The sequence below is a fragment of the Mesoplodon mirus genome (genome assembly GCF_964341445.2).
Source record: "Mesoplodon mirus genome assembly, chromosome: 4".
NCBI lineage: Eukaryota > Metazoa > Chordata > Mammalia > Artiodactyla > Ziphiidae > Mesoplodon > Mesoplodon mirus.
This window is the reverse complement of record NC_138979.1, coordinates 11,416,568-11,443,818: the sequence shown is the minus strand read 5'-3', so window position 1 is coordinate 11,443,818 and position 27,251 is coordinate 11,416,568. Positions and strand designations below refer to the sequence as shown.

Genomic DNA, 27,251 nt, shown 5'->3' with positions numbered 1-27,251 from the left:
AGCTGCAAAATCTTGGACCAGTGGCTGAAACTCTCTGCCTCAGTTTCCTCATCTGGAAGAGAGGGATATCATAGGATATTATACTTCTGGAACATCTAGGACTAGGTTCAGCTACGCATGCCAGAAAACTCCAAATAATAATGGCCTAGGGCTTCCCTGGTGGCGCAGTGGTTGAGAGTCCGCCTGCCGATGCAGGGGACATGGTCCGGGAGGATCCCACATGCTGTGGAGCAGCTGGGCCCGTGAGCCATGGCCGCTGAGCCTGCACGTCTGGAGCCTGGGCTCCGCAACGGGAGAGGCTGCAATAGTGAGAGGCCCGCGTACTGCAAAAAAAAAAAAATAATAATAACATAAAATAAATAATAATGGCCTAAACCGGAGAGAAGTCTATCCCTCTGTCATGCCCAGGCCACCTAGAGGGGGGGGTCCACAGCTGGTGTGGCAGGTGGTCCACAGCGTCAGATGTGTAGGCTCCCCCTCGAGGCTCTCTCCTGTTCCCGGTTACCTCATGGTTCAAAAGGGCTGCTGAAGCTCCAGGATCCATTGGTGAAAACAGGAAAGCAGGGAGAACCACACGTCCCTCCCGTTAAGGACACTTGCTGGAAGTTGCATAAACCACTCCTTTTAGCTGGTGGGCACATGGCCACACCTGGCTGGGAGAGAGGCTGAGAAGTGTGATCTTTACGCTGGTGAAGAAGCAGGACTCTGCACCACATCTGTTGCACGGTACATCTGTGCAGTGTTGTTGCCTAGAAAACACTTAGAACGCTGTGTGCCTGGCAGTCGCTGCACCTCGTGTGAGCTGCTGTCAGCACACATGCAGTGGTGGAGGCGCTGAGGAAACATCCCTGTCGAGGAATTCCCTCCTCGGCTGTCCTCTTCTGTTCTTTCTTACTCCTGATTTTAGACACTGGGATTGGGGTTGGCGAGAGGCCACAGTTGTACTTTCTTTCATCAAGGATGGCTTATCCACTCTAGGCATCAGGGTGGTAATTTAGGGCTTAAAGCAGAGACTGCAATGCTCTGTGCAGTGGCCCCAGGCTGGTGGAGGCAGGGGTGGGGGGCCTGGGGGAGCCAGAAAGCTGAAAGGAGTGGCAGCTACCCAGTTCCTGTGGGAATGTGGGTCTAGAGGAACCAGAGCTGCCGGATCTTCCAGTTTTAAGAGAATCTGGATTCTTACGTGACATCTCTTTTTGTTCACTGTGAACACTTTTCTTATTATGGCCACAGGCACGCAATCCGTCCACTAAGACCCCATGAGATGAAAATAATTAGGTAAGGGGCAGGCTGGATGAAGCGATCAGGAGCCGTAGCTGGAGGGCGCGCTCGTGAAAAGCGCATGTGGAGAGACATGGGGGGAGGTGGGCCTGAGGTCCTTGAGTCCGCAGCCCCTCCCTTCTTAGCAGGATGAGGAACCCAAGGAAGGAAGTTTGAATGCTTAAGCTATAATTTTATGATTTAAGAGCTTTGTTTGCATGATTTCTATTCCAAGGGGCTGGAGGAATGGGAAGATTACTGTTTCCTAATATTTACAATGGTATCAGGGCTTCCCTGGTGGCACAGTTGTTAAGAATCTGCCTGCCAATGCAGGAGACATGGATTCCAGCCCTGGTCTGGGAAGATCCCATATGCCATGGAGCAACTAAGCCACAACTACTGAGCCTGCGCTCTAGAGCCCGTGCGCCCTAGAGCCCATGCTCCACAACGAGAAGCCACTGCAGTGAGAAGCCCCCGCCACAACTAGAGAAACCCTGTGCACGGCAACGAAGACCCAACGCAGCCAAAAACAATAAATTAATTAATTAAAAAAAATAAACTGTCCACTTTGTAGTTTTAAAATGGTATCCTAGAAATACAGTGGTCACTTAAAAAAGAACAAAGTCATATTTCTGCTTTTGTGTTTGATTCACTAGGAAGCTAGAGACATTATTCTCTGAATCTTAAGGGCTCCTCTAAGAAAACTCTCCAGAGGTTCCTGTGTGACTCTATGAGCTACTAGGAATTTTATGTTGACTTTCAAAGCCACAGAGGAGGTGGCATGAAGATGCTTGATTCTTCCTCTCACTTTCTCTTCAAAAAGCAACCTTCCGGTATTCTCAAAAATAGAAAAGGGGAAAATTATCATTTAGGTACATTGAACTATGTACACCGTGACCAAGGTATACTTTCTTGGCACAAAGATGATAATGATAAAATTATAAATCTCTTATTCTGACTTGTATGAGTAAACACTATAAATATATGAGAAAACAAAATCACCATAGGCGAGGGTCAGTAGAAATATCAGATTAAAGAATGAGGTTAAAGATGAAAGAAACAGACCTGATAAAACTGAAGCTATGGCAAGCATCAGATCTAAAATATAACAATAACAGCAAACACATATAACAGTAACTATGAGACTTCTCTGTGCCTTTTCTTCTTTCCACATGTGAGGAAAGGCACAGAGAAGTTACGTAGCTATCAAACTCATCCAGTTTGTAAACGGCAGAGCCTAGATTTGAAGCCAGGCTGTCTGGTTCTAGAATTCATGCTAACATCAATGGGTTTAATATTTTATAGACATAAAAGAAGGCTTAAAATGTGATGCAAACAAAAGGGATCTCAAAATTGACTAGGCTGTTTTGAATCAACTAAACAACTTTTAGAAATGAGACATGAAATTTATTTAAAACTGGACAGATTTTTTAAATTTAATAATCTTTAAGTACCCATTATTTCTAAGAGTATCTTTGATATACATTTTGCAAGTAATGTGTAGCAGGCACTATATTTGGAAGAGTATCTCATTTAAATCTAATAACCCTTATAGTAGATACTATTACCATCATCATTTATACAAAGGGAATAAATTAAGAAATGTTAAATAATTTGTCCAAGTTTATGTATCTAGGAAGTATAGAGTTGGTTTGACTTCCAAATGCATGTTCCTTTCACTCATAATCTCCAGAAAAAGGTAAACAGCATATATGACTTCAGCTAGAAAAGTTAAATATTATCTGTGTACACGAGTGAAGTTAGGCCAATGGAAACATTTACAAGAGATCCCTGCCAGACACGGCCAAAAAGAGAGGGGGAATGTATAGAGTAGGCAATTTTTTTTTTTTTTTTTTTTTTGCGGTACGCGGGCCTCTCACTGTTGTGGCCTTTCCCGTTGCAGAGCACAGGCTCCGGACGCGCAGACTCAGCGGCCATGGCTCACGGGCCCAGCTGCTCCGTGGCATGTGGGATCTTCCCGGACCGGGGCACGAACCCGTGTCCCCTGCATCGGCAGGCGGACTCTCAACCACTGCGCCGCCAGGGAAGCCCTAGAGTAGGTAAATTTTTAAAAGTCAGAACCAGGGACTTCCCTGGCCGTCCAGTGGTTAGAATTCCACGCTTCCACCGCAGGGGGCACAGGTTCAATCCCTGGTCAGGTAACTAAGAGCCTGCGTGCTGCACGGCAGCAAAAAATTAAATAAATACATAAATAAATAAATGTCAGAACCAATTAAGGCAGTTATAAATGGATGGCATTTAAATATATATATATTAGAATAAGTTTCAAGCCATGCAAAGTTCACCAAAACAATTTTTATTTCCAGTGTTTAATTGGGTATGCACACAGGCATGACACAGGTTTGGATCCATTAAGTCCTCATGCAGAATTATATTCTTCTCCATAAAGAAGCCAGTTCCATCCAGGTCACTATCTACACACCTATGTTACAACATTTATATCAAATCTGGTATCTGAAGAAAAGATACACATATAATATGTTCATTTAAGTTACGTATTTTACAGAAAGATTAAAAATTCAAGTCACACAAAACTCAAAAACTGTATTAAAAGTTTGAATAGAAAACTCAGAGATCCACCTGGAATGACTAGAGAATGGAAGTTCTGTATCTACCTGTGTTAAAACTGGTAAATGTGATGAAATTTGTTACCAATAAAACGCATTTGTTTACTCGTGTAAGTTATCTAATTTTAACAATATGGCACCCTAAAAACCAAATGTATTTTTATGATGAGGCACTTTTGTTAGTGATGAAACCAAAAGAACACATTTGCTGCATACTAATGCCAGCTATTTTCTTCAGTAATCTTGGGTGTATGCACTACGCGGTGAGTCGCAACAAATAACCTTGCTCATTTGTATACAACTATCCAATATATTTTTAAATATATATATATGTTCTTCTGGCTGTAGTAATGCACTGTAAAGCTATTTCACAGTGCAAAATGATGAAACCAGCCCAAATGAAGGCTGCATAATAACAATTCTGGTACAAGAAAATATTTACAGAGTTATGGAACGTGTAACAGTAGCTTTTATTCGCTGGAGTGGACGTACCCCCAGTTTAAAGACAGGGATGGAACTGTGCTTTGTTGCCTGGGGTTTCGGACAGTTGATGAGGTTGGGCCGTCGCTGCAGAACTGGCGTTTTGGCTCGTGTTCTGGAAGCTTTCTCCATTGATTTGGTCAGATGACTGTGGTGGTGTGGAAAGAGGGGGCCTGTTAGTTGAAGCCAAGGTGCTGGGAGAACTGTCTGCATCGGACTGAGAAGACAGGGCTGGGTCCGTGGTGGGTATTTCTAATGTGCTCAGGCTCTGGGGCTGGGGGTCCCCCACGTCCCCTCTGCTCAGGTCGGCCGTACTGGTGCGTAGCCGCTCCCTGGCCAGCCAGTCTGAGATGGACAGGTCCTGGGCTGAGCATTTGGGCTTCAACCGAGTCACAGCTGAAAGTTCGGATTCTCTGTCCCCACTCTGCTCCTGCGCTTTCCAGAAATTCAAAACACTGATTTCAGTAGCATCCCTGTGCCCTCCCAGCGTGTGTCTGCGTTTGATGTTTTTCCTTTTGGCAGGATCGGCGTTGGTTTTTTGATTTCCTACTCCAAACATGTCATCTGCCGGCGCTTTGGGCCTCAGTTTTAACCGATCAGCTATTTTCGTTTTCCAGGTGGGTTCCTGTTTCTCGGATTCGCTTCTGGCTGGTGGTGTCAGTAAACTCCCCGTTGATTTTCCTTTTTTCATCACCTCGAACACTTTCGTGATGGAAGGGGCTTCTTTCTCATTCTTGGCATCTCCTAGAGTCGCGCTGTCTGACTTGAATCTGGCGGATTTTTTCCTGGACAGAGTGTCACACTCAATCAGCTTATGGGAACTGAAGAGCTGTCTCCGGCTCTCCAGACTCGGTGTTAAACTCCCCTCCGTACAGCTGACTTCACTGCCTTCGGAGTCCCGCCGGCTCGCCTTCGTGGCCTCGTGCAGTTTTCCGCGGAGGAACCTCTCGGAGGCCAGCGCGGCGGGGAAGACGGGGAAGTCGCTCTCGCTGTCCGTCTCCACCGGCCGCCCCTCGCTGACCAGCTCGCTCCTCTCGTCGTCGGCGTCGTCACCCCTGCTCTCGGCCACCGACTGCACTTCGGGGCTCAGCCGGCTGGAGTCGAGGCCGGTCACGGAGGGGGCGGGCGACGTCGCCGAGCAGTCGGCGGTGATGGTGCCGACACTGACCAGAAACTCACCGACTCTGGGTTCGGGGCTGGTGGATTTCTTGGTGGAAAACCTCGCCAGGGCGCCAGAGTCGGGCCCCGTCTCGTCCGGGTGGGAGGCCTTCTGGGCCGCGAGGGCTCTGGGGCCCTCCTTCAGGATGGCCAGGCGACAGCTCGGGGTGGGCGACCTGCTCTGCTTGGCGCCCTGGGGGGCCGGGGGCTCCGCGCTCTCCCCTCGCAGGGCTCGCTGATCAGCTCTGGCCGCGCTGCCGTCTTTCGTCGCGTGATTTTCTTTGCAAGCCACGGTCCTTTGTTTCCTGCCCGGTGTCTCGCTCTCTTTTTTGGACTCTTCTCTAATATCGTTGTGACCCTGCTCTGCGGTTTCTTTCTTAAAAAACACATTGTCCAGTTCGTCTTCCGAGCTGCTGGGCTGTGCTTTTTCTTTTGGTTTTTTCCTCTTGCGACTGGCGGCCGCGAAGATGGACGACACAAGCAGGTCCCTGCTGTACTGATCTTTTCCGGATCCCCAAGAACCCTGGGGAGCAGAGACACGAGACTTTGAACATAAGAACGTTATTGAGTTCATTTTCTGAAAAGGTACCCCCCACCAGCACCAATATTTCTTTTCTTTTTTTCTTTTTTTTTTTGTGATTTCCATTGCTTTGGTGATTATTTTTTATTTTTTAACCGATATATAGTTGATTTACAATGTTGTGCCCATCTCAGCTGTACAGCAAAGTGACTCAGTTATACACATATAGACATTCTTTTTTTTCATATTCTTTTCCATTATGGTTTAGCACAGGAGATTGAATATAGTTCCCTGTGCTGTACAGCAGAACCTTGTTGTTTATGCATCCTGTATATAACACTGAATAGTTTGCATCTGCTCATCCCAAACTCCCAGCCCTTCCCTCCCCCTCCCCCAAGTATTTCTTAACCACAAAAGCTAAGCAATAACAGGGTGCAGTTTTTTTTACACCCCCTTTTAACTTGTACCTAAGACAACTTCTTATTTTTATTTAATCTGTCCCATTTCTTGCCTGGTGGTATTTATCTGCCATGTCACAGCTGACATACACCTGTCTTCCAGGGACACCTTCTGTGCTTGGGGCCCTCTCACACTCCTATTCTTCTTGACTTCCCTCCATCTACAGACCGTCCCTGCTTCTGCTACCCTCAGAGGGTCCTCAGGTTCCTTCCTCTGGAACACGGGTCTCATAAAGAGTCAATATTCCGACAGAGTTGAATATAATATTCTGACATTGGTTAAAATTTTATGACTGACTTCAATCTTCCAATTACAGCTGTCACATGATACAGATACTGTATCAGATAAGCTGATTAAGATAAGGGAGCTCCTGGGTTCTCATTAGTTCAGGCAGGCTGGATCTGCAGAGACTGGCCTTAGGTAAATCAAGTTGGCACTGTCTTCACTGATCTCAAGTAACAACCAAATCATGAAGTTCAAAAAACATAAGGTCAATTAAGACCTTAAATCCTTACCATAGAAACACTGCAGTGCCCTGTAATGAGAAAGTGGCAGTGCGGCCAATTGGCTTTGTCAGCTACGCCTAACAGGTTCTTGATGATGACTGTTTAAGTGTTCATAATGCCTACAGGCTAAGTAAATTCGGGTGTGGGGGGGTGTCAATAAGCACTAGCTGGTGTAACACACACGATTTAAGTCAAGCAGGCAGGCAGGAAGTATGCAGAGTAACAGAAACTGAGTAATAGTTTCTCTGTTGTCATAAAAATCTTAGACAAGCTAGAACTACTATACTGAAGTCTTGAAAATTACAGTAAAAATTCAGGCTTTTGTATTAGAAAGGATTCACCAAAGTGAAATCACAGATTGATGGAACTTTGTTTTTATAAGTTATAAAGGATTGTATAATTATACAGGACCTAAGGGTTATTCACATTTAACACATTCTGTTGAAGACCGCAGGGGATGATGGCTGTGACTGAGCCCTGAATTAGAAGACCTGGTGTTCCTTCCCTAGCTTGCTGTGTATGACACTGAGCAAGTGATTCACTTTTAAACACCTCAACTTCATTGTTGATTTAAGTGAGAAGAAATTAGATTAGATTATACTATCTTTAGGATTCCCAACGGTTCCCTTTAAAATTCGATGTTTCTGTGATCACTCTGAAGAAAACTGTTACAAAAAATTATATCATTTGGACATCCATTATATTATAGGTATAATACAAACACCACCATAATTTACTTAAGATGAAGAGGCTGCTATAACCACAGGTTAAGAACTATGCATCCAGTAAGAGGAAAGGAGGGAATTTCAAACAGGTCTGAAATCTAAAACCTAAAAATTGAAATCTAAAATCTTATATTCTGGCAAAAAGAGGTGGGAAACTGTTCCAAAAGTAAAGAAGTCTAAGGAGACATGACAACATAACGCAAGGGGCGATCCTTGATTGCATCCTATATACAGGAAAAGAAAAAACAACACACATTATTGGGACAACTGGCGAAATTTGTGTAAAAACTGTACATTAGAAATAATAATGTATTGTACTCATGTGAACTACCAGAATACAATAATTATGCTGTAATTACATAGAAGAATCCCCTTGTTCTTCAGAGATGCACACTGAAGCATTTAGGGGTAAAGTTATCATGTCTATAAGTCAACTCTCAAATGACTCAGAAAAAAACAATTACATACATATCAAGATTTACCAACTGATAAATCTAGGGCAAAAGGTTTGGGTGCTATTATTCCAATAACTTTCTTCTTGGCTTAAAATTTTTCAAAATAAAAAGTTGGGGTAAAAAGATGGTAAAATCACAATATAAGTGATAGCAAAATGATATATCATTAAATATTTTATGATATTTTCTGCAAGAAATTCAATTCTAATTTAGTCATATGTGATCCCGTTATGTTTAGAAATGATATGTAATGATATGTATGTCTCATTTCCAAATAGGACATTTGAACAAATTTATTGACAATTCTACTTGCTACAGTCTCAGAAGAGCAAAGCTGGTACAAAATGAATTAATGAAAAACTTTCTAACTGAATGTCTTAAAAACTACTCAAGAAGTGTACTTTGGTGGTGGTGTCAACAGAACACAAATTATGTAAACAAAAATTGATTATAAAAACAAAATTAGGGACTTCCCTGGTAGTGCGGTGGTTAAGAATCCGCCTGCCAATGCAGGGGACACGGGTTCGAGCCCTGGTCCAGGAAAATCCCACATGCCGCAGTGCAACTAAGCTCGTGCGCCACAACTACTGAGCCTGCACTCTAGAGCCTGTGAGCCACAACTACTGAGGCTCGTGTGCCTAGAGGCCGTGCTCTGCAACAAGAGAAGCCACTGCAATGAGAAGCCCGCGCACCGCAACGGAGAGTAGTCCCCGCTCGCCACAACTAGAGAAAGCCCGCAAGCAGCAACGAAGACCCAATGCAGCCATAAATAAATAAATAAATAAATTAAAAACAAAACAAACAAAAAAAACCAAAACAAAATTAGTGATCTTGTTGAAAAGAAGGCAAGAATATATATTTTCATAAAAAATGTATAATAATAATAAAGTCTATATTACTACTGAAATGTTTACAGAATGAAATAAAATGTTTGGGATTTGCTTCCAAATAGTCCCGAGGGACTTCCCTGGTGGTCCAGTAGTTAAGACTCTGAGCTTCTACTGTAGGGGACACGGGTTCCATCCCTGGTAGGGGAACTAATATCCCACCTGCTGCGAGGCCAAAAAAAAAAAGTCACGAGGAGGAGGAAAGTGGGCGGGTGCAGATGAGAGAATCTTGGCCATGTGTTAATTGTTGAGGGTGGATAATAAGGGCTCATTATATTATTCTCTCTACTTTTGCATATGTTAGAACATTTTCACATTAAGAATGAGGAGGTAAATGCCTACTTCTTTGAATTATGCTAAACTACACTGAGATAAATCCAACACCCCACCTCACAATCCAGTATTCCTCTATCATATTCTATTTTAAGCATTCATTTTTCCCTTTATAAGACTCTGCTGGTCTGTCATCAGACACAGACAGGGGTGCATCTGCATACGAATCATAACAATCAGCCACAGAGCAATTCCCCTCTAAAATATTCCAAACTGTACAAAACAATTTACCTTAGATTTTGTTGAGTCACTAGTAGCTGAATCTGTGAGAAGTTAAAGAAAACATGGTCAGTATTGGTCAGATTCTTTACTGCTTTCAACAAACAATGCAAAACTTATGGAAAAGACAGGCACAGAACAAAATGTGAAAGCAAAACTCAAAAACAATAGAACACAGTGGATAGTCAGAGCTCACAAAGATGCAAGCTGCACCACAGAAAGCCACCGCCATGAAAGGATGCTGTGAATTGTAGGCAGAATCAGCTCAATGATAGGGATGGCAAAGGAGCCCTGTACTAAACAAAACAGAAACACTAGTGTTTATTAAATTTGCTAAGCATTAAATCTAGCAATAAAGCAGCTCGAAGACCTTTTGAAGAATTGCACTATGTACCACATCCTGTATCTGAAACTGATACACAATGTAGAACGTTTAGGATTGTTGGCTGCCCTCGCTACAAATTGAGATGCTCAGACTCAGTGTATTTATGTTGATTTTTGTCAGACTGTCAATGTTAAATTTTAGAAGCATATACTGTGTGCGTAAGGATGCATTAGGATAACCCTGCTTCTAGGTCACTTTGATGTTACGTTAAATCATGCTGACCTCTGTGCTCTGGACCCTGGTTTCACATCTGTGCAGTCAGGGATCCTTTTGACTAGTTAAACTGCTACCAGTTTTCCAATTATTTATTAACAAATGCTATTATGGAAATGGAAAAATGGAGAGCATCATTTTACTGTCTGGCAAAAACTCAGATTATACAAGTATAAAGAGGGTAGGAAGGGGCTAGCACTCTTCAGGACAACACCAATTTGGAAATTTTCTCTTTCAACTTCAGGGAAATGGATTTTTCAGAATTAATGAGCTGAGCCCCATGCCACGCCCCTTTCAACACATGGCTCAATGCTTTATGACTTTAAGAACTGGTAGACCATACCATGCTATTTCTCCTCACGGTCTGCTTCAGAAATAACAAGAAACAGCAGAAAAACTTTTAAGAAAGTAGTAGTGATCTGTTTACAATAATCGTAAGAGAAAATGTACACCACAGATCAACTCGGTTTGCATTTACAGGAATCGGGGGTTTCTGCAGACAAGGCAGCTACAGTGTGGACAGCAGTCCTCCTTCTTCCTACAGTTCCAGCTGTCCATCAGGGACACCACGGAATCCACTAGCGACATGACCGTGTGATAGACTCCTCCCATCTCGCCTGTGCAACATCAGTATAGATTTGCCTGTGTCAGTAAGTGCTGGAAAGAAAACCCTTTAGGACTAAAACAAGAACTAGAGACAAAGGGAGAACATGGTGTAAAACATGCTAGGTTAGTGCAACAGTTTGGCAGGAGAAAATTTGCATCGAAAGAGCCTATCAGAACTGATACTTCACCGAACATTAGGGTGGCAATAGAAGACAGAAGAAAATGTCAAAGAAATTGACTTTTACGGTGACCTCTGTAGTGACGAGATAATATACTGCATTTATGGGAATGGTGCCCATGAGCATTTTACATATTTAACTGGCTGCTTTTTCAACAGAACGTCCAGCTCAAGAGTAAGAACTACTCATACGGTCTAGACCATACTTTCTGCCATCACAGCAACCACATACTCAGTAGCGTGTATCTGTTTTACCTTGTGATGACTATTACATGGAAACTGTGAATTAAAAAAAAAAAAAGAACAAAACAGTGGTTTGCATGCTCATTTTCCCTCATATTTCCTTTCTGACAAGCATTACAACTCCATGCACTGCCAATGGCATTACAGTCACTGGAAGATAATTCAGATCAATCAGAAAAGGAAGATTACATTTTTTTTATTAGTGGAAAGGGAAAAAAAGAAGAAGAAAAGGAAAAAAAATCATAGTGAATTGTTACTTATGATTGATTTGCTCTTTCATGTTATAAGAATTTAGCTTTTAACCTAGAGATCAATACTGCCCAGGCAAGAGTTACCTGATACATCTCCAGGGGAGACGCCTGTCCTTCCAATGTTGGTGAGTAAATGATCTATGTTTGGCACTGGCTGGGAGTCTACTGTGTTTTCCTCCTGCACTGTTGTCTATGGTTAATAAACAAAGATCTCTTCATCATCTCTTCAAAGATACTTTCTTTAAAATTCAAACAACATTTAGTAAAAGACACATTACTAAGTGGAGGACATATGCTTCATTTTTTACATTATTTGCACATAATTAATTACCAAATAAGTATCATACTTGGATTTTCATTAGATCAGAAACTGAGGCGCTATAGACCTGCTTTCGGGGTGCAAAGCAGACAATAGCATACAAAGCAGGAAGGTGACACAGTTGTAGGATCAGGATCTTGTGTGTCCCAAATGAGAAGAACAGAGTACAAATGCTGACGGACAATACTTACAAGAGGTTCTTCAGCACCTTCTTCTGTGAAAAACCAGTCATGCTAAAATTTAAAATAAAAAAGGTGAAAAAGAGAAATTAAATAACCCCCTACAGAGATCTATATTTTGGAGGATAGCACAGAAAAAAAGGTAATTCTCTTAGGAAAAAAAAAAAAAAAAAAAATATATATATATATATATATAACCAAATTCTGCCCTACCAACTATCAGCTGCTCATGAAAAAGAATTTTCTCGATGAGCCGAAGCCTGGACTTACGTGCTGGATAAGTGTCTCTACGATCTTGTACTGGTCTGGCATGTGAGTGACCATGTGCGTCATGTTATCTTCAGAGGTTCTCACGAGAGTGGGACCAAACACTATGGCTAGGTTTCTTGGTTCCATCTGCAACAGAGGATGATATTAGAAAATATCACAACTCTTCTTAAGAAAGTAGGCTTAAATTCCCAGTGCATGTTTGGCATTTTACTTCTGAAAGACTCTTTTGATGAAAAAGAATTCAAAGGATGGTTGACTGATGTGTGTAAAAAAAAATAATGCTTCAGGGTTAGAGTTTCCATAAACTGATCTATATGTAAATTTTTTTTCTTGCTTTAATGACAACATACAATACTTAATTGGCATTCGTTTTTTCCAGGGAGTCTTTAATTGAAAACAATTGATCTGGTTCAAAACTAGTATTACAGGGAATTCCCTGGCAGTCCAATGGTTAGGGCTCCGCGCTTCCACTGCAGGGGGCACAGGTTCGATCCCTGGTCAGGGAACTAAGATCCCACAAGCCGTGCACCTTGACCAAAAATAAGTATTAATAAAGCTGGATCAACTGACAAAAATATTAAAATCAAAGGGAATAAAACTTGGAAAAGAATAGGGAAAACCTCTCCCCTCAAAAACTAAGCAAACAGAAAGAGATACATAAAAATTTCCAAATTTGCCTGAGTAGTACATTAAGATCATGAATATGTAAAAACTAATGTCTGAAAATATTCTTTTGACAAAATTTTTACTTCAACCAAGACTTCCAAAGCTTGTTGCTTATCCTTGTACCAGTGAACACCTCAGTATTACATGCCTGTATGTTTGTATGTTTCCTTCCATGATAAGTTTGTACTCCTGTTTTAAGTACCTGATTGTCAAAGGTGCGAATCTTTTGTTTTTCTTTGTTATATCTTATAAGTGTCTGGTGTAATTTTTTGACCTTAGGATTTGATTAAAATATTAAATAACCAATCCCAAAAACATACTAGAGGGTAAAAAACCATTGTGGAACTCAAAAAAAAAAAAAAAAATCAAACTGGTCTTGGGATCCACACCAAAAATTTAGTTTCCATCCATCACCAGACAGTTGACCCCCCCATTACCCTTTCACCCTCCCCTGCACCCCTGCCCCTTCCCCTCTGGTAACCACTACTCTGTTCTCTGTATCTATGTGTTGTTTTTGTTTGGTTTGTTCATTTATTTTGTGTGTGGTTTTTTTTTTTATTCCATGTGAGTAAAATCATACAATAGTCATCCAAAAGATATTTCTTTAAGCCAATCAGGAAAAGCTACACGTGAACAGACTACTAGATAATACGAAGGAATAATAAATTTTGTCGTGTTTGATAAAGGTAATATGGCGGTATGAAAACAAAACCAAACAAACTTATCTGCTAAATCTAAATGAGATAAAACAAAACAGAAAGTGTCTGTTGGTTTTCACTCTACACCATGTGATACATTTTGACTGCTGTTTGTGCAAATATTGCCCATTCAAAATATTAATATACAGTTGAAAAATAAGAGAAGTAAAATTTCTGACTTTTTCATTTTTCTTGCTGGATAAACGTAAAAGAAAATGTCTTGAAAAAACAACAGTTCATATTTTGGGGATCTTTAAGAGTGATCTTTAGAGGGACGTGATCACCAGTATGATGTATTTTAGAGCTTTTATTTAATTATAACCTATTTTTGACTATTTCGCATGAAGCAGTGAAATACATCTTTTCAACTAAAGCCACTGAAAGTACGTCTCTTCAATAAACAGTTTACACACCTTATTTTTTTCTGAGTTTTCTGCCACTGTCTTCAGATGAGCCGAAAGAAACTTGAGTGTTTCATAATGATGTTCGGGCAAATCATGAATCTGAAACATATTATTTTCATGATGGATTTAAATGCTGAACTTTTGTTGTACCTTCAAAAATATAAAATAATACCTACTAGTCTTTTTAATGTTTTCAGACGATCTAGAGGATCTTCCTTACGATTGGCTTCAATAAAGTCGGCATATTTATCTGACAACAGTAAGAACAAAAAAAAACCAAATTCATCTTAAATTGTTGAGGTGAGCTGTAATCTAGTTTCCCTTTAAGGTTCAATTTCAAACCACAATTAAAAAGAAAAAAATAGTAGGGAAGACCCCAAATAGCCTTTGAAATGTTGTCCTAAAACTATTATAGGGGCTTCCCTGGTGGCACAGTGGTTAAGAATCCACCTGCCAATGCAGGGGACACGGGTTCGAGCCCTGGTCCAGGAAGATCCCAGAGGCCACGGAGCCACCAAGCCCGTGGGCCACAGCTACTGAGCCTGCACTCTAGAGCCCATGAGCCACAACTACTAAGCCCGTGTGCCACAACTACTGAAGCCCGCGTGCCTAGAGCCCGTGCTCTGCAACAAGAGAAGCCACCGCAATGAGAAGCCCGCGCACCGCAACGAAGAGTAGCCCCCGCTTGCCGCAACTAGAGAAAGCCCGCACAGCAACGAAGACCCAACGCAGCCATAAATAAATGTATAAAAATAAAATAAAATAAAATAAAACTACTATAGCTTTTAATGATGCCCCTAGGCCTTATCAAACAAAGGAAATTCCCTAAAATGTGAGTTCTCTGAGGGGGCCTCCTGTGTTTACTCAGTGTGTCCACTTTCTCTCCCCGCACTGCAACACCTACTACAAGGTCTTATCTAAGTCAAATAGTTGGCTTGGCTGAAAAAATGCTTTTCTACCAATTGTACCTTATTATGCCTGAAGGCTTTTCACTGAGAACAATAATAACATATTTTCAACTCAGCTGTAAACATGAGTGAACAGGATAATATATATTTTTACTGAACTTTAACAACATTTTATAAACTGTTTTTCACTGAAATGTATCAGGAGGAAACAACAATCCAAATGACAAAAAATAGGACATGATTATGCTTTGTATACAAGTAAGAACTAAACAAAACCTCCTGTTTCTTTTGACAAAAATATTTTCCCCTGGCTCAATTTAATATGCTGTGGTTTCCCAACAATGTAATGTTCAACTCTTGCATCGGTGTCTTTGGTGGGGTTAACTCACCATTTGTGAAAAGTGGTTCAGGGAGTTTTCTGAAGAAGGATTTTAGTAAACTGCTTATCACATTCAAATCTCGCCATTTCTAGGTATGTAAAATAAAAATACAGTATTTTTGTAGTCAGTACCACAAAGGAAAAAAACACAGACCAGTTATTCAAATAGAAATACACAAACTTACATCGTCTTGTATATCAATATCAGCCATTCCCTTGTTGAGTTCCTCTTGCATACTTGAGATGGCGGCATTGTTTCCAGGAACTCTATAAATACCTGTATATTCAAGACCTCTTTCTTCAACTAATTTGCAACATATGTCAACTATTAATGGAATATACTGCAAAACAAGAAATAAACATTTTATTTAACACAGCACGAATGTTTATCTTCAGTTGGTAGATACATATCGTAGCTACAAGTCCCTTTTCATCCAAAAGGAAACAGTATATAAATTGCTGTTATTTGGTATAGAGAAAATAAAGAATATAAACATTGGAGAACTGGGAAGAGATAAAACCAGCAAGAGATAGTTGAGTCAGTGGAAAGAGAATGAACAGGTCAAGACTGAAAGAGGAGGACCCACAGGGAGATAATAGTCTAAAGAAGAAACAAGAGCAAGTAGGGAGAATATGGAAACAGTTCAGTTGAATAAAAGAAGGGGGGCAGGGGGAGAGGAGGGGGAAAGAATAACATCCATCCACTCATGATATGAATCCTAACGTGGGCACTGTAAATACACACACACACACACACACACACACACACACGCACATTTACATTTATCACACTTTCTTAATCAGATTCTTGTTCCCATCCTTCTTTTAAAATGCTGAAAGCAGAAACACACATGACTTGAAAATGACTTCTTACCGATAGTTTCAGATACATTCTTAGCAGTTGGATAATTATTCTATTTCAGAGTCAACACATTAGAAAAAAGCATTATAGATAAAATTACTCCATACACCCATACAGGTCAGACATGCTTAGAGGAACTAAGGTCTGTTAAGAAGAGGAAAATAATCAACAGATGGACAGATATCCCCTGTGATCTGCACAGCTGTGTACTCGGGTCCTGTTATGACTACGGCTGAATTAATGGCTTTAGGAAATCTGGCTGGCTGGTGTCTCTTACCCGATTAGTATGAGCTGGCGGGCAATCATCCAGTCTGACCCCGAACGTTCCTGTAGCAGTAGGCTTTTTTTCAAATGTCTTTCTCATAATACTTGGAATGCCTTTCCTCCATGTACCTTTGTCTTTTGGGGGACTAGTGTCATCTTTTGATCGTTATTCAAAAGAAAATGATATAAAGAAAAGAAAATAGAAACAAGGGTGTTTAAATCATGACTTTAAAGATCCTTTATCAATATTTATATAAATCAGAGTCCTGTACTATAAATAACATATCCTTTATGTATCAAACATATTCTATTCTGTTCTCTTCCTGATATAGCACTCCTTTCAACCCTCCATATAATTTAGTACGAATCAATTATGCTTCTTCACCCTTTGACAATCTGTACCATGATTTTCTTTAAAACAGTCAAGACAATAGAATTAATGTGACATCTTTATAGTGAGATTTTAGCAAAAGGAAACATAATGGTTTTATTTCAAAACGAAAACACCTGGATCCTCTGCATTTATCAAATTGGTAGTTTATGACATAGATCTATGTGTTGTATTTTCCTTCACTTGATCTTTATTATAAGAACTGGTGTGTTGGGCTTCCCTGGTGGCGGTGGTTGAGAGTCCGCCTGCCGATGCAGGGGACACAGGTTCGTGTCCTGGTCTGGGAAGATCCCACATGCTGCGAAGCGGCTGGGCCCGTGAGCCATGGCCGCTGAGCCCGCACGTCCGGAGCCTGTGCTCCGCAACGGGAGAGGCCACAACAGTGAGAGGCCCGCATACGGCAAAAAAAAACAAAAAAAACAAAAAAAAACAACTGGTGTCTTGGACCCCAGCTCAAGGGAAAGGCCCCACCAGCCTGGACCAGGCCCCCAGTGATCTCTGGGTTAGCTCACCCTGAGCTGAGGTCCGCAGAAAAGGCACAGAAAAACATGAAAACACCTTTAAAATCCCAATTTTATTAAAAAAAAAATTTTTTTTTTTTTTACTTAAGTATAGTTGATTTACTACAAACTCAGTTTTAAATCCTAAATTTATCTAGGAATGCTGATATCAGTACCTTTAGTGAGAAGCTTCCTTTCTGACTCTTCCTTGGGGGAGTGTGGACTTTGAGTCCGAGGCTCTGCTTTAGCACCAAGTAGAGTCTGCCGGATGCTGAGACTCTGGCGAGGGGTCTTTGGCAACTGCTCTGCTTTGCTGCTGAAAGAAAGGAACATTTCTGACAATGTACGTATTTTACATCCCAATTAACCTGCAGGCATGGTGGGATTCTCACCTCATCAGACTGTTGTATTCTTTTATTCTTCGACTAATCAGATCCCTGTTAGTAACTCCAGTGTCCTACAGAATAAATAGAAGGTAAAATTAGAAAGTCAATTCTAAACTCCCTAAATAGGGATCCTACTCTTTTTGGGGGGCAGGGGGGAGCTCTATACTGTACTACTTTGCTTATTCAATACAGACTCCATGGAGTTGTTTTAAAAGCTCTATTCAAATCATGACCTAACATCACTAAGTGACAAATGTTCAAGTGCCTCCGCCACTGCCAAGAGTTTTCTGTTTATTTTCTGTACCCCAGCAACACCTAGACTAGTACCAGCAAGTAGCCAGTGTTCAAACCTACTGAATTGATCTGGCGTTTTTAATAAATGACTGGGAAGCAGTGAGCCAGTTTTTTCTCTAATACCAGAAAGAATGATCAGCGTTTCAAAATAATACAGTTGGATATAAGATGGAATACTGCCAAAATGTGTTAATGATTAATTGATAGGAAGAGTGAGATTGAGGGTCAATTAGTATCAGAAGTGACAGTTATATTATCAGAAGAGAAAAGCTCAAAACTGGTTTTTTAAACCTCAACAGGTTAACCTCAATAATATGCTACATGGGGCTTCCCTGGTGGTGCAGTGGTTGGGAGTCCGCCTGCTGATGCAGGGGACACGGGTTCGTGCCCCGGTCCGGGAAGATCCCACATGCCGCGGAGCGGCTGGGCCCGTGAGCCATGGCCGCTGAGCCTGCGCGTCCAGAGCCTGTGCTCTGCAACGGGAGAGGCCACAACAGTGAGAGGCCCGCATAGGGCAAAAAAATAAAAAATAAAAAAAAAATAATATGCTACATGGAAAACTCAGAGTTGATCATAAGGAAATGATTTTTTTTTCCCTATTGGTTCCAATTATAAATTGACATGTGTCCGCAAGTATTTTTTTTACTTGTCTCGTTTTGGTCATAGTGAACGTTACAATTTACAAAGAATACAGGCTTTGTAAATTCTCAAAGTCAAATCGATTCTTCTCATTTACCAACTGAAAGAGGATATGGTTAAGAGCTAGAATAAGACTGCTTGACAATTCTGCGCTATGTGACCCTGGGGAGATTACTTAACTTCTCTTTGCCACAAAGTTTCCTTGTTTGAAACATGGTGAGGATAATAAGAAGACATTCATATGGTTGCTGAGATTAACTGATGTAAAATGCTTAAAAGAGTGACAGCCATATGGTATACGCTGGGTGAATTATTACTTTCTTAGCTATAAAACTCGATGAAAATACCCGTGTCTTAGAATCAGATGATAGTGATGATGCTATAATGGCTGACATGAAGTACATGTTCATGACCTACCAGGCACTGGGCTGCATTCTTCATAAGCATCACTTCATTCAGTTCCTAAAGAAGCCCTATGTCTCAAAGACGAAGTCATCTACTGCCCAGCAGGACGCCTGGCATAGAGCAGGGGCTGACCAAACAGGAACTCCTTTGAACTGCTACTTAAAGCTAAAATCTACACCCACATTGTGATTCTCCCTGTTTACTTTGCCAAAACTCAGGTTTGATGTCTCTTTATAGCAGTGGTTGTAGAAAAAGGGCTGTATTGATAGGGATCTGGTATGCGTTGTTCACGACAAACAAGGTAGAGTGTAAACTGTCAGAGGAGAAAAAGTACAGGCATTTTCCTATGGTCTAAGTTTTCATGACTTGAATTGGATATAATGGAAATGACAGAATTCGAGAACATAATTTGCGTAACTCCATGGTTAATGTAGGTGTTGCTGCATACTGTAATGGCACAGTAGGGGGAAAGAACCTTGTGGCGGTTTTTCTGTCATAACAACAGGCACGCAAAGGAGAATAACATCTAAGAAAAACTGTGTTGATGATATGAAAAAGGCACCCTTGAGCAAAATCCAGACTTAATCATTGCTGAATCTGCTCTGTAAAGTTTACAGTTATGTACACTTAAAAAAAAATCACTTAAAAAAAAACTTCACTACTGAAACTTCTGCTGTAAAAAATAACTTGATGGTTGTGAGTCAGAAACTCTCCTTATTAAAAAGAAAAAGTGGCTTATAACGTGATTCCTGATACTACAAGTTTTCTTAGAAACCAATGACTGTATTACAGTAGGCTATATTATATTCTTTCCTGCATAATTTCATTAACAAGAATCATGCTATCAGTGTCTCTGCATTTACACAGCAATTTGTTTGGAGAAGCATTTTTACTGTAACTTAAGCCCACAACAACCCTGGTTTTGACACAAAGAAACAGATCTGGAATTATTCAGTCATAAAGGTAATGACCAGGACTAGGAACCTAGGTCTCTGCTCAGTGCTTCACTGCTTCTGAGAAAGTATGCAGAATATATGAATAATCTGTTTTTCTAGGTCAGTAATGGTGATTTTCCCAATAAGTGAAAATAATATAAAATAGGTACACTTGAGTTTTCCTTTTTCTTTGGCTGCGCTGTGTGGCTGGTGGAATCTTAGTTCCTCAAACAGGGATCGAACCTGTGCCCTTGGCAGTGAAAGCACGGAGTCCTAACCACTGAATGCCAGGGAAGTCCCTGAATTTTCCTTCTGATCAACTTTTTCTTTTCTTTAACTTATTTATTTCATTTATTTATTTTTGGCCGAGTTGGGTCTTTGTTGCTGTGTGCGGGCTTTCTCTAGTTGCTGTGAACAGGGGCTACTCTTCGTTGTGGTGCAGACGCTTCTCATTGCAGTGGCTTCTCTTGTCGTGGAGCACAGGCTCTAGGCACACGGGCTCAGTAGTTGGGGCTCATGGGCTCTAGAGCGCAGGCTCAGTAGCTGTGGTGCACGGGCTGAGCTGCTCCACGGCATGTGGGATCCTCCCGGACCAGGGCTCGAACCCGTGTGCCCTGCATTGGCAGGCAGATTCTTAACCACTGAGCCACCAGGGAAGCCCTGATCAACTATTTTTAAGTGAAGATAGCACATTATAATTTTTTTAAAATGATGTATCAGATTCTTTCAGTCTTCTTTAAAAAGAAAATGTTGTGACAGCGTCAGTTTTATCAACGTCATTTTGGACACTAACCTCCTCATTTAAGTTGCTGCTCTCCTGGATGCTCTTGATCCAGGCTAGCATGTCGTCCCTGTCTTCAGCCTGAAACAGGCACTCACAGTCGGATGTGGTGAGTCGAAAGACATTCTTCCTCTTGGTCTCGCTGTAAGAGATGTCTATTAAGCAAGCGTTAACACTGATGGGCTGTTCCTCTTCAGACGGAGTCGTCTGTTCTCGTTTATCTTTGTACAGGTACAGCGAATGGCCCCGAAGTACAACATACATCTGCTTCCATGGTCGAATACTTCCACCAACTCGCTGGAGAACATGAGACAGATCAGGCATACTCAACACTTGGCTAAATCTTAGTGACAGGACAGATGCATCTAGCAACACTGTTAACACGCTTAAATGTATACCCAATGTGGCAGGTGCCTGCTTTACGTCAATATATATTTGTTAGGGCAGGAAAGACAAAAAGTGTGGAACGTAAACCAAGTTGGGTAATGTATTCCTATCACAATCAAGGGCAATGAAATCTCAACTTTAATTGGGTTGAGAAAATAAAATGAACAAAGTTAATTAGGATAAGGCGAGTGTAGCAAAATACATACAAAATGCTAAGGGAATAGAAATTAAGGAAAAAGGTCAGTCAGAAAAATCCTTTGAGTGAAAGCGAGGCTTAAGACAAGTCTTAGATCACGCAAATGACAAACACTGAAAAAAGTAATCCCCAAAGGATATGTACACGTAATGAATTTAGTTAACAAAATTTATCAACTTTACGGTCAAGCAACAACATGCAAGATGGGTTTTCTAAAAAAAAAAATTTGATACTCTTTTGACAGTATTAAAGTTTTCTTATAAATTTAGCTGCACAAATATTGTAGAAAATTTTCTGGTGAAGTTTTTCTTACATTGTTATCTACTTAATGAAGCATATATTGATAATGATATTCATTTAAATACCTCTATATTTATAAAATAAGGGGAAACAATAAAATTATTATAAAGGCAACTTGAAACTCTGCATGCCAGAAGGGAGTGGCAGGACATGTTTAAAGTGATGAAAGGGAAAAACCTACAACCAAGATTACTCTACTCAGCAAGGATCTCATTCAGATTCGACGGAAAAATTAAAATCTTTACAGACGAGCAGAAGTTAAGAGAATTCGGCACCACCAAACCATCTCTACAACAAATGCTAAAGGAACTTCTCTAGGCAGGAAACAAGAGAAGGAAAAGACTTACAATAACAAACCCAAAACAATTAAGAAAATGGTAATAGGAACATACATATTGATAACTACGTTAAATGTAAGTGGATTAAATGCTCCCACCAAAAGACATAGACTGGCTGAATGGATACAAAAACAATATCCATATATATGTTGTGTACAAGAGACCCACTTCAGACCTAGGTACACATACAGACTGAAAGTGAGGGGGTGGAAAAAGACATTCCATGCAAATGTAAATCAAAAGAAAGCTGGAGTAGCAACTCTCATATCAGACAAAATAGACTTTAAAATAAAGACTATTACAAGAGACAAAGAAGGATACTACATGCTGATCAGGGGATCAATCCAAGAAAAAGATATAACAATTGTAAACATTTATGCACCCAAATAGGAGCACCTCAATACATAAGGCAAATGCTAACAGCCATAAAAGGGGAAATCGACAGTAACACATTCATAGTAGGTGACTTTAACACCCCACTTTCACCAATGGACAGATCATCCAAAATGAAAAAAAATTAAGGAAACAAAGCTTTAAATGATACATTAAACAAGATGGACTTAATTGATATTTACAGGACATTCCATCCAAAAAGAGCAGATTATACTTTTTTCTCCAGAGCTCATTGAAGATTCTCCAGGATAGATCATATCTTGGGTCACAAATCAAGCCTTGGTAAAGTTAAGAAAATTGAAATTGTACCAAGAATCTGTTCCGACCACAACGCTATGAGACTAGGTATCAATTATAGGAAAAAATTTGTAAAAAATAAAAACACATGGAGGCTAAACAATACACTACTAAATAACCAAGAGATCACTGAAGAAATCAAAGAGGAAATCAAAAAATACCTAGACACAAATGACAATGAAAACACGATGACCCAAAACCTATGGGACACAGCAAAAGCAGTCCTAAGAGGGAAGTTTATAGCAATACAATCTTACCTCAAGAAACAAGAAACAATACAAATAAAAAACCTAACCTTACACCTAAAGGAATTAGAGAAAGAAGAACAAAAAAACTGCAAAGTTAGCAGAAGAGAAGAAATCATAAAGATCAGATCAGAAATAAAAAGAAATGAAGGAAACAATAGCAAATATCAATAAAACTAAAAGCTGGTTCTTTGAGAAGATAAACAAAACTGATAAACCATTAGCCAGACTCATCAAGAAAAAAAGGGAGAAGACTCAAATCAACAGAATTAGAAATGATAAAGCAGAATTAACAACTGACACTGCAGAAATACAAAGGAGCATGAGAGATTACTACAAACAACTATATGCCAATAAAATGGACAACCTGGAAGAAATGGACAAATTCTTAAAAAAGCACAACCTTCTGAGACTGAACCAGGAAGAAATAGAAAATACGAACAGACAAGCACTGAACACAAGCACTGAAATTGAAACTGTGATTAAAAATCTTCCAACAAACAAAAGCCCAGGACCAGATGGCTTCACAGGCAAATTCTATCAAAGATTTAGAGAAGAGCTAACACCTATCCTTCTCAGACTATTCCAAAATATAGCAGAGGGAGGAACACTGCCAAACTCATTCTACGAGGCCACCATCACCCTGATACCAAAACCAAAGATGTCACAAAAAAAGAAAACTACAGGCCAATATCACCCATGAAAATAGATGCAAAAATCCTCAGCAAAATACTAGCAAACAGAATCCAACAGCACATTAAAAGGATCATACACCATGATCAAGTGGGGTTTATTCCAGGGATGCAAGAATTCAGTATATGCAAATCAATCAATGGGATAAACAATATTAACAGACTGAAGGAGAAGAACCATATGATCATCTCAATAGATGCAGAAAAAACTTTTGACAAAATTCAACATCCATTTATGATAAAAACTCTCCAGAAAGTAGGCACAGAGGGAACTTACCTCAACATAATAAAGGCTATATATGACAAATCCACAGCCAACATCATTCTCAATGGTGAAAAACTGAAACCATTTCCACTAAGATCAGGAACAAGACAAGGTTGCTCACTCTCACCACTATTATTCAACATAGTTTTGGAAGTTTTAGCCACAGCCATCAGAGAAGAAAAAGAAATAAAAGGAATCCAAATCGGAAAAGAAGAAGTAAAACTGTCACTGTTTGCAGATGACATGATACTATACATAGAGAATCCTAAAGACGCTACCAGAAAACTACTAGAGCTAATCAATGAATTTGGTAAAGTAGCAGGACACAAAATTAATGCACAGAAATCTCTTGCATTTCTATATGCTACTGATGAAAAATCTGAAAGGGAAATTAAGGAAACACTCCCATTTACCATTGAAAAAAAAGAATAAAATACCTAGGAATAAACCTACCTAAGGAGACAAAAGACCTGTATGCAGAAAACTGTAAGACACTGATGAAAGAAATTAAGATGATACAAACAGATGGAGAGATATACCATATTCTTGGATTGGAAGAACCAACATTGTGAAAATGACTACAGTACCCAAAGCAATCTACAGATTCAATGCAATCCCTATCAAACTACCACTGGCATTTTTCACAGAACTAGAACAAAAAATTTCACAATATGTATGGAAACACAAAAGACCCCGAATAGCCAAAGCAATCTTGTGAAGGAAAAACGGAGCTGCAGGAATCAGGCTCCCTGACTTCAGACTATACTACAAAGCTACAGTAATCAACACAGTATGGTACTGGCAAAAAAATAGAAATATAGATCAATGGAACAGGATAGAAAGCCCAGAGATAAACCCACGCCCATATGGTCACCTTATCTTTGATAAACGATGCAAGAATATACAATGGAGAAAAGACAGCCTCTTCAATAAGTGGTGCTGGGAAAACTGGACAGCTACATGTAAAAGAATGAAATTAAAACACTCCCTAACACCATACACAAAAATAAACTCAAAATGTATTAAAGACCTAAATGTAGGGCCAGACACTATAAAATTCTTAGAGGAAAACATAGGCAGAACACTCCATGACATAAATCACAGCAAGATCCTTTTTGACCCACCTCCTAGAGAAATGGAAATAAAAACAAAAATAAACAAATGGGACGTAATGAAACTTAAAAGCTTTTGCATAGCAAAGGGAACCATAAACAAGATGAAAAGACAATCCTCAGAATGGGAGAAAATATTTGCAAACGAAGCAACTGACAAAGGATTCATCTCCAAAATATATAAGCAGCTCAATATCAAAAAAACCAAACAACCCAATCCAAAAATGGGCATAAGACCTAAATAGACATTTCTCCAGAGAAGATATACAGATTGTCAACAAACACATGAAAGGATGCTCAACATCACTAATCATTAGAGAAATGCAAATCAAAACTACAATGAGGGCCTCCCTGGTGGCGCAGTGGTTGAGAGTCCGCCTGCCGATGCAGGGGATACGGGTTCGTGCCCCGGTCTGGGAGGATCCCATATGCCGCGGAGCGGCTGGGCCCGTGAGCCATGGCCGCTGAGCCTGCGCCTCCGGAGCCTGTGCTCCGCAACGGGAGAGGCCACAACAGTGAGAGGCCCGCGTACAGCAAAAAAAAAAAAAAAAACTACAATGAGGTATCACCTCACACCAGTCAGAATGGCAATCATCAAAAAATCTACAAACAAGAAATGCTGGAGAGGGTGTGGAGAAAAGGGAACCCTCTTGCAGTGTTAGTGGGAATGTAAATTGATACAGCCACTATGGAGAACAGTATGGAGTTTCCTCAAAAATCTAAAAATAGAACTAGCATACGATCCAGCAATCCCACTACGGGGCATATACCCTGAGGAAACCATAATTCAAAAAGAGTCATGTACCACAATGTTCATCGTAGCTCTATTTACAATAGCCAGGACATGGAAGCAACCTAAGTGTCCACTGACAGATGAATGGATGAAGAAGATGTGGCACATATATACAATGGAATAATACTCAGCCATAAAAAGAAATGAAACTGAGTTATTTGTAGTGAGGTGGATGGACCTAGAGACTATCATACAGAGTGAAGCAAGTCATGAAGAGAAAAACAAATACCATATGCTAACACATATATATGGAATCTTAAAAAAAAAAAAAGTGGTTCTGAAGAACCTAGGGACAGGACAGGAATAAAGACACAGAAGTAGACAATGGACTTGAGGATACGGGGAGCGGGAAGGGTAAGCTGTGACAAAGCGAGAGAGAGGCATGGACATATATACACTACCAAATGTAAAACAGATAGCTAGTGGGAAGCAGCCGCATAGCACAAGGACATCAGCTCGGTGCTTTGTGACCACCTGGAGGGGGGATAGGGAGGGTGAGAGGGAGACGCAAGAGAGAGGAGATATGGGGATATATGTATATGTATAGCTGATTCACTTTGTTCTACAGCAGAAACTAACACACCATTGTAAAGGAATTATACTCCAATAAAGATGTTGAAAAAAAAAACTCAAAAAAAAAAAAAAGGCAACTTGAGTAAACTGGGAGATACTGAATAAAAATTTTAAAATTATTAATATGGAGAACTGCCGGTCCCTAAAGTACTACTCTGTAATAATCCATTCGTAATAAACTACTTAATAAGAAAAGCAGAGTTCCTTCTTAAATACTCCGATGTCTCTTTTACATTGACAAGATGTAAGACAACATATTCCACATGTAATTGATATAAAGGATGAAAAAGGTATAAAATTAAAGCTCTGCTTAGAATTAGTAAAAATGATTTTTCCTTTATGTAGAAAAAGATATTATAAATGTTTTCCACTCTTTATTCTGGATATTTTGCCATTTTATGTATAGAGACTTAATGCTTTATTTTTCAGGGCCTGCATTTCACACGCTCACAATAGCTGAGAAAACACACTACCTTGCCCCTATCGGTGATAAGTGGCCTGAAATGAAGCCACCCTTCCTTGGCAGCATCGCTGAAAACCTCTGAGGAAGAATCTTTCCGGGATCCAGAATCTTCTGATGACTTTTGGCTGTCTGTGATCTATAGAAAAGGCCAAAGAAAACATAGCAAAATGTCAGCTTTTTTCTTTATAAGTATTTGCATGTTGAAATTGTTTTGCTGAAAAAGTCTTTTACTAAATCTTCCAAACGAAAGGCTATTTTTGAAAAACCCTAACTTTATCAATTACATTAGAAAAATTTCTGGTTTTGCTTTTTAAAAAAATGGGTATTGACCACCATCATTTTAAAAGTCACCTGAAGGAATTTTTTTAACCACTAAAAAATAATAGAAATAGTATAATTTACCTACTCTCAAGAGCTCACATTTTAGTAGGAAAAGGCAAAGAAGAAAGAAAAA

The 27,251-nt window shown here is 40.1% G+C and overlaps 1 protein-coding gene across 6 annotated transcripts in view; it reads right to left on the bottom strand.

Annotated features, from left to right (window-relative positions):
* Nucleotides 1–3,565: 3,565 nt before the first annotated feature.
* The window catches only part of ARHGAP21 (Rho GTPase activating protein 21), a 130,090-nt gene continuing 106,404 nt past the window's right edge, over nt 3,566–27,251 (bottom strand). For 4 of the 6 annotated variants that reach the window (XM_082620029.1, XM_082620028.1, XM_082620032.1 and 1 more), the window contains 14 exons: nt 26,808–26,933; nt 20,756–21,040; nt 17,696–17,760; nt 17,480–17,616; nt 16,426–16,568; nt 15,472–15,627; nt 15,297–15,375; nt 14,176–14,249; nt 14,009–14,098; nt 12,232–12,357; nt 11,974–12,015; nt 11,548–11,653; nt 9,600–9,631; nt 3,566–6,006 (listed from right to left, as the gene is read on the bottom strand). In XM_082620029.1, coding sequence (XP_082476155.1) covers nt 4,345–6,006; nt 9,600–9,631; nt 11,548–11,653; nt 11,974–12,015; nt 12,232–12,357; nt 14,009–14,098; nt 14,176–14,249; nt 15,297–15,375; nt 15,472–15,627; nt 16,426–16,568; nt 17,480–17,616; nt 17,696–17,760; nt 20,756–21,040; nt 26,808–26,933 — 3,123 coding nt within the window. In that variant the 3' untranslated portion in view covers nt 3,566–4,344. Of the gene's footprint in view, nt 6,007–9,599; nt 9,632–11,547; nt 11,654–11,973; nt 12,016–12,231; nt 12,358–14,008; nt 14,099–14,175; nt 14,250–15,296; nt 15,376–15,471; nt 15,628–16,425; nt 16,569–17,479; nt 17,620–17,695; nt 17,761–20,755; nt 21,041–26,807; nt 26,934–27,251 lie in introns of all 6 variants that reach the window. The other 2 variants (XM_082620027.1, XM_082620030.1) reach the window with 1 other exon arrangement.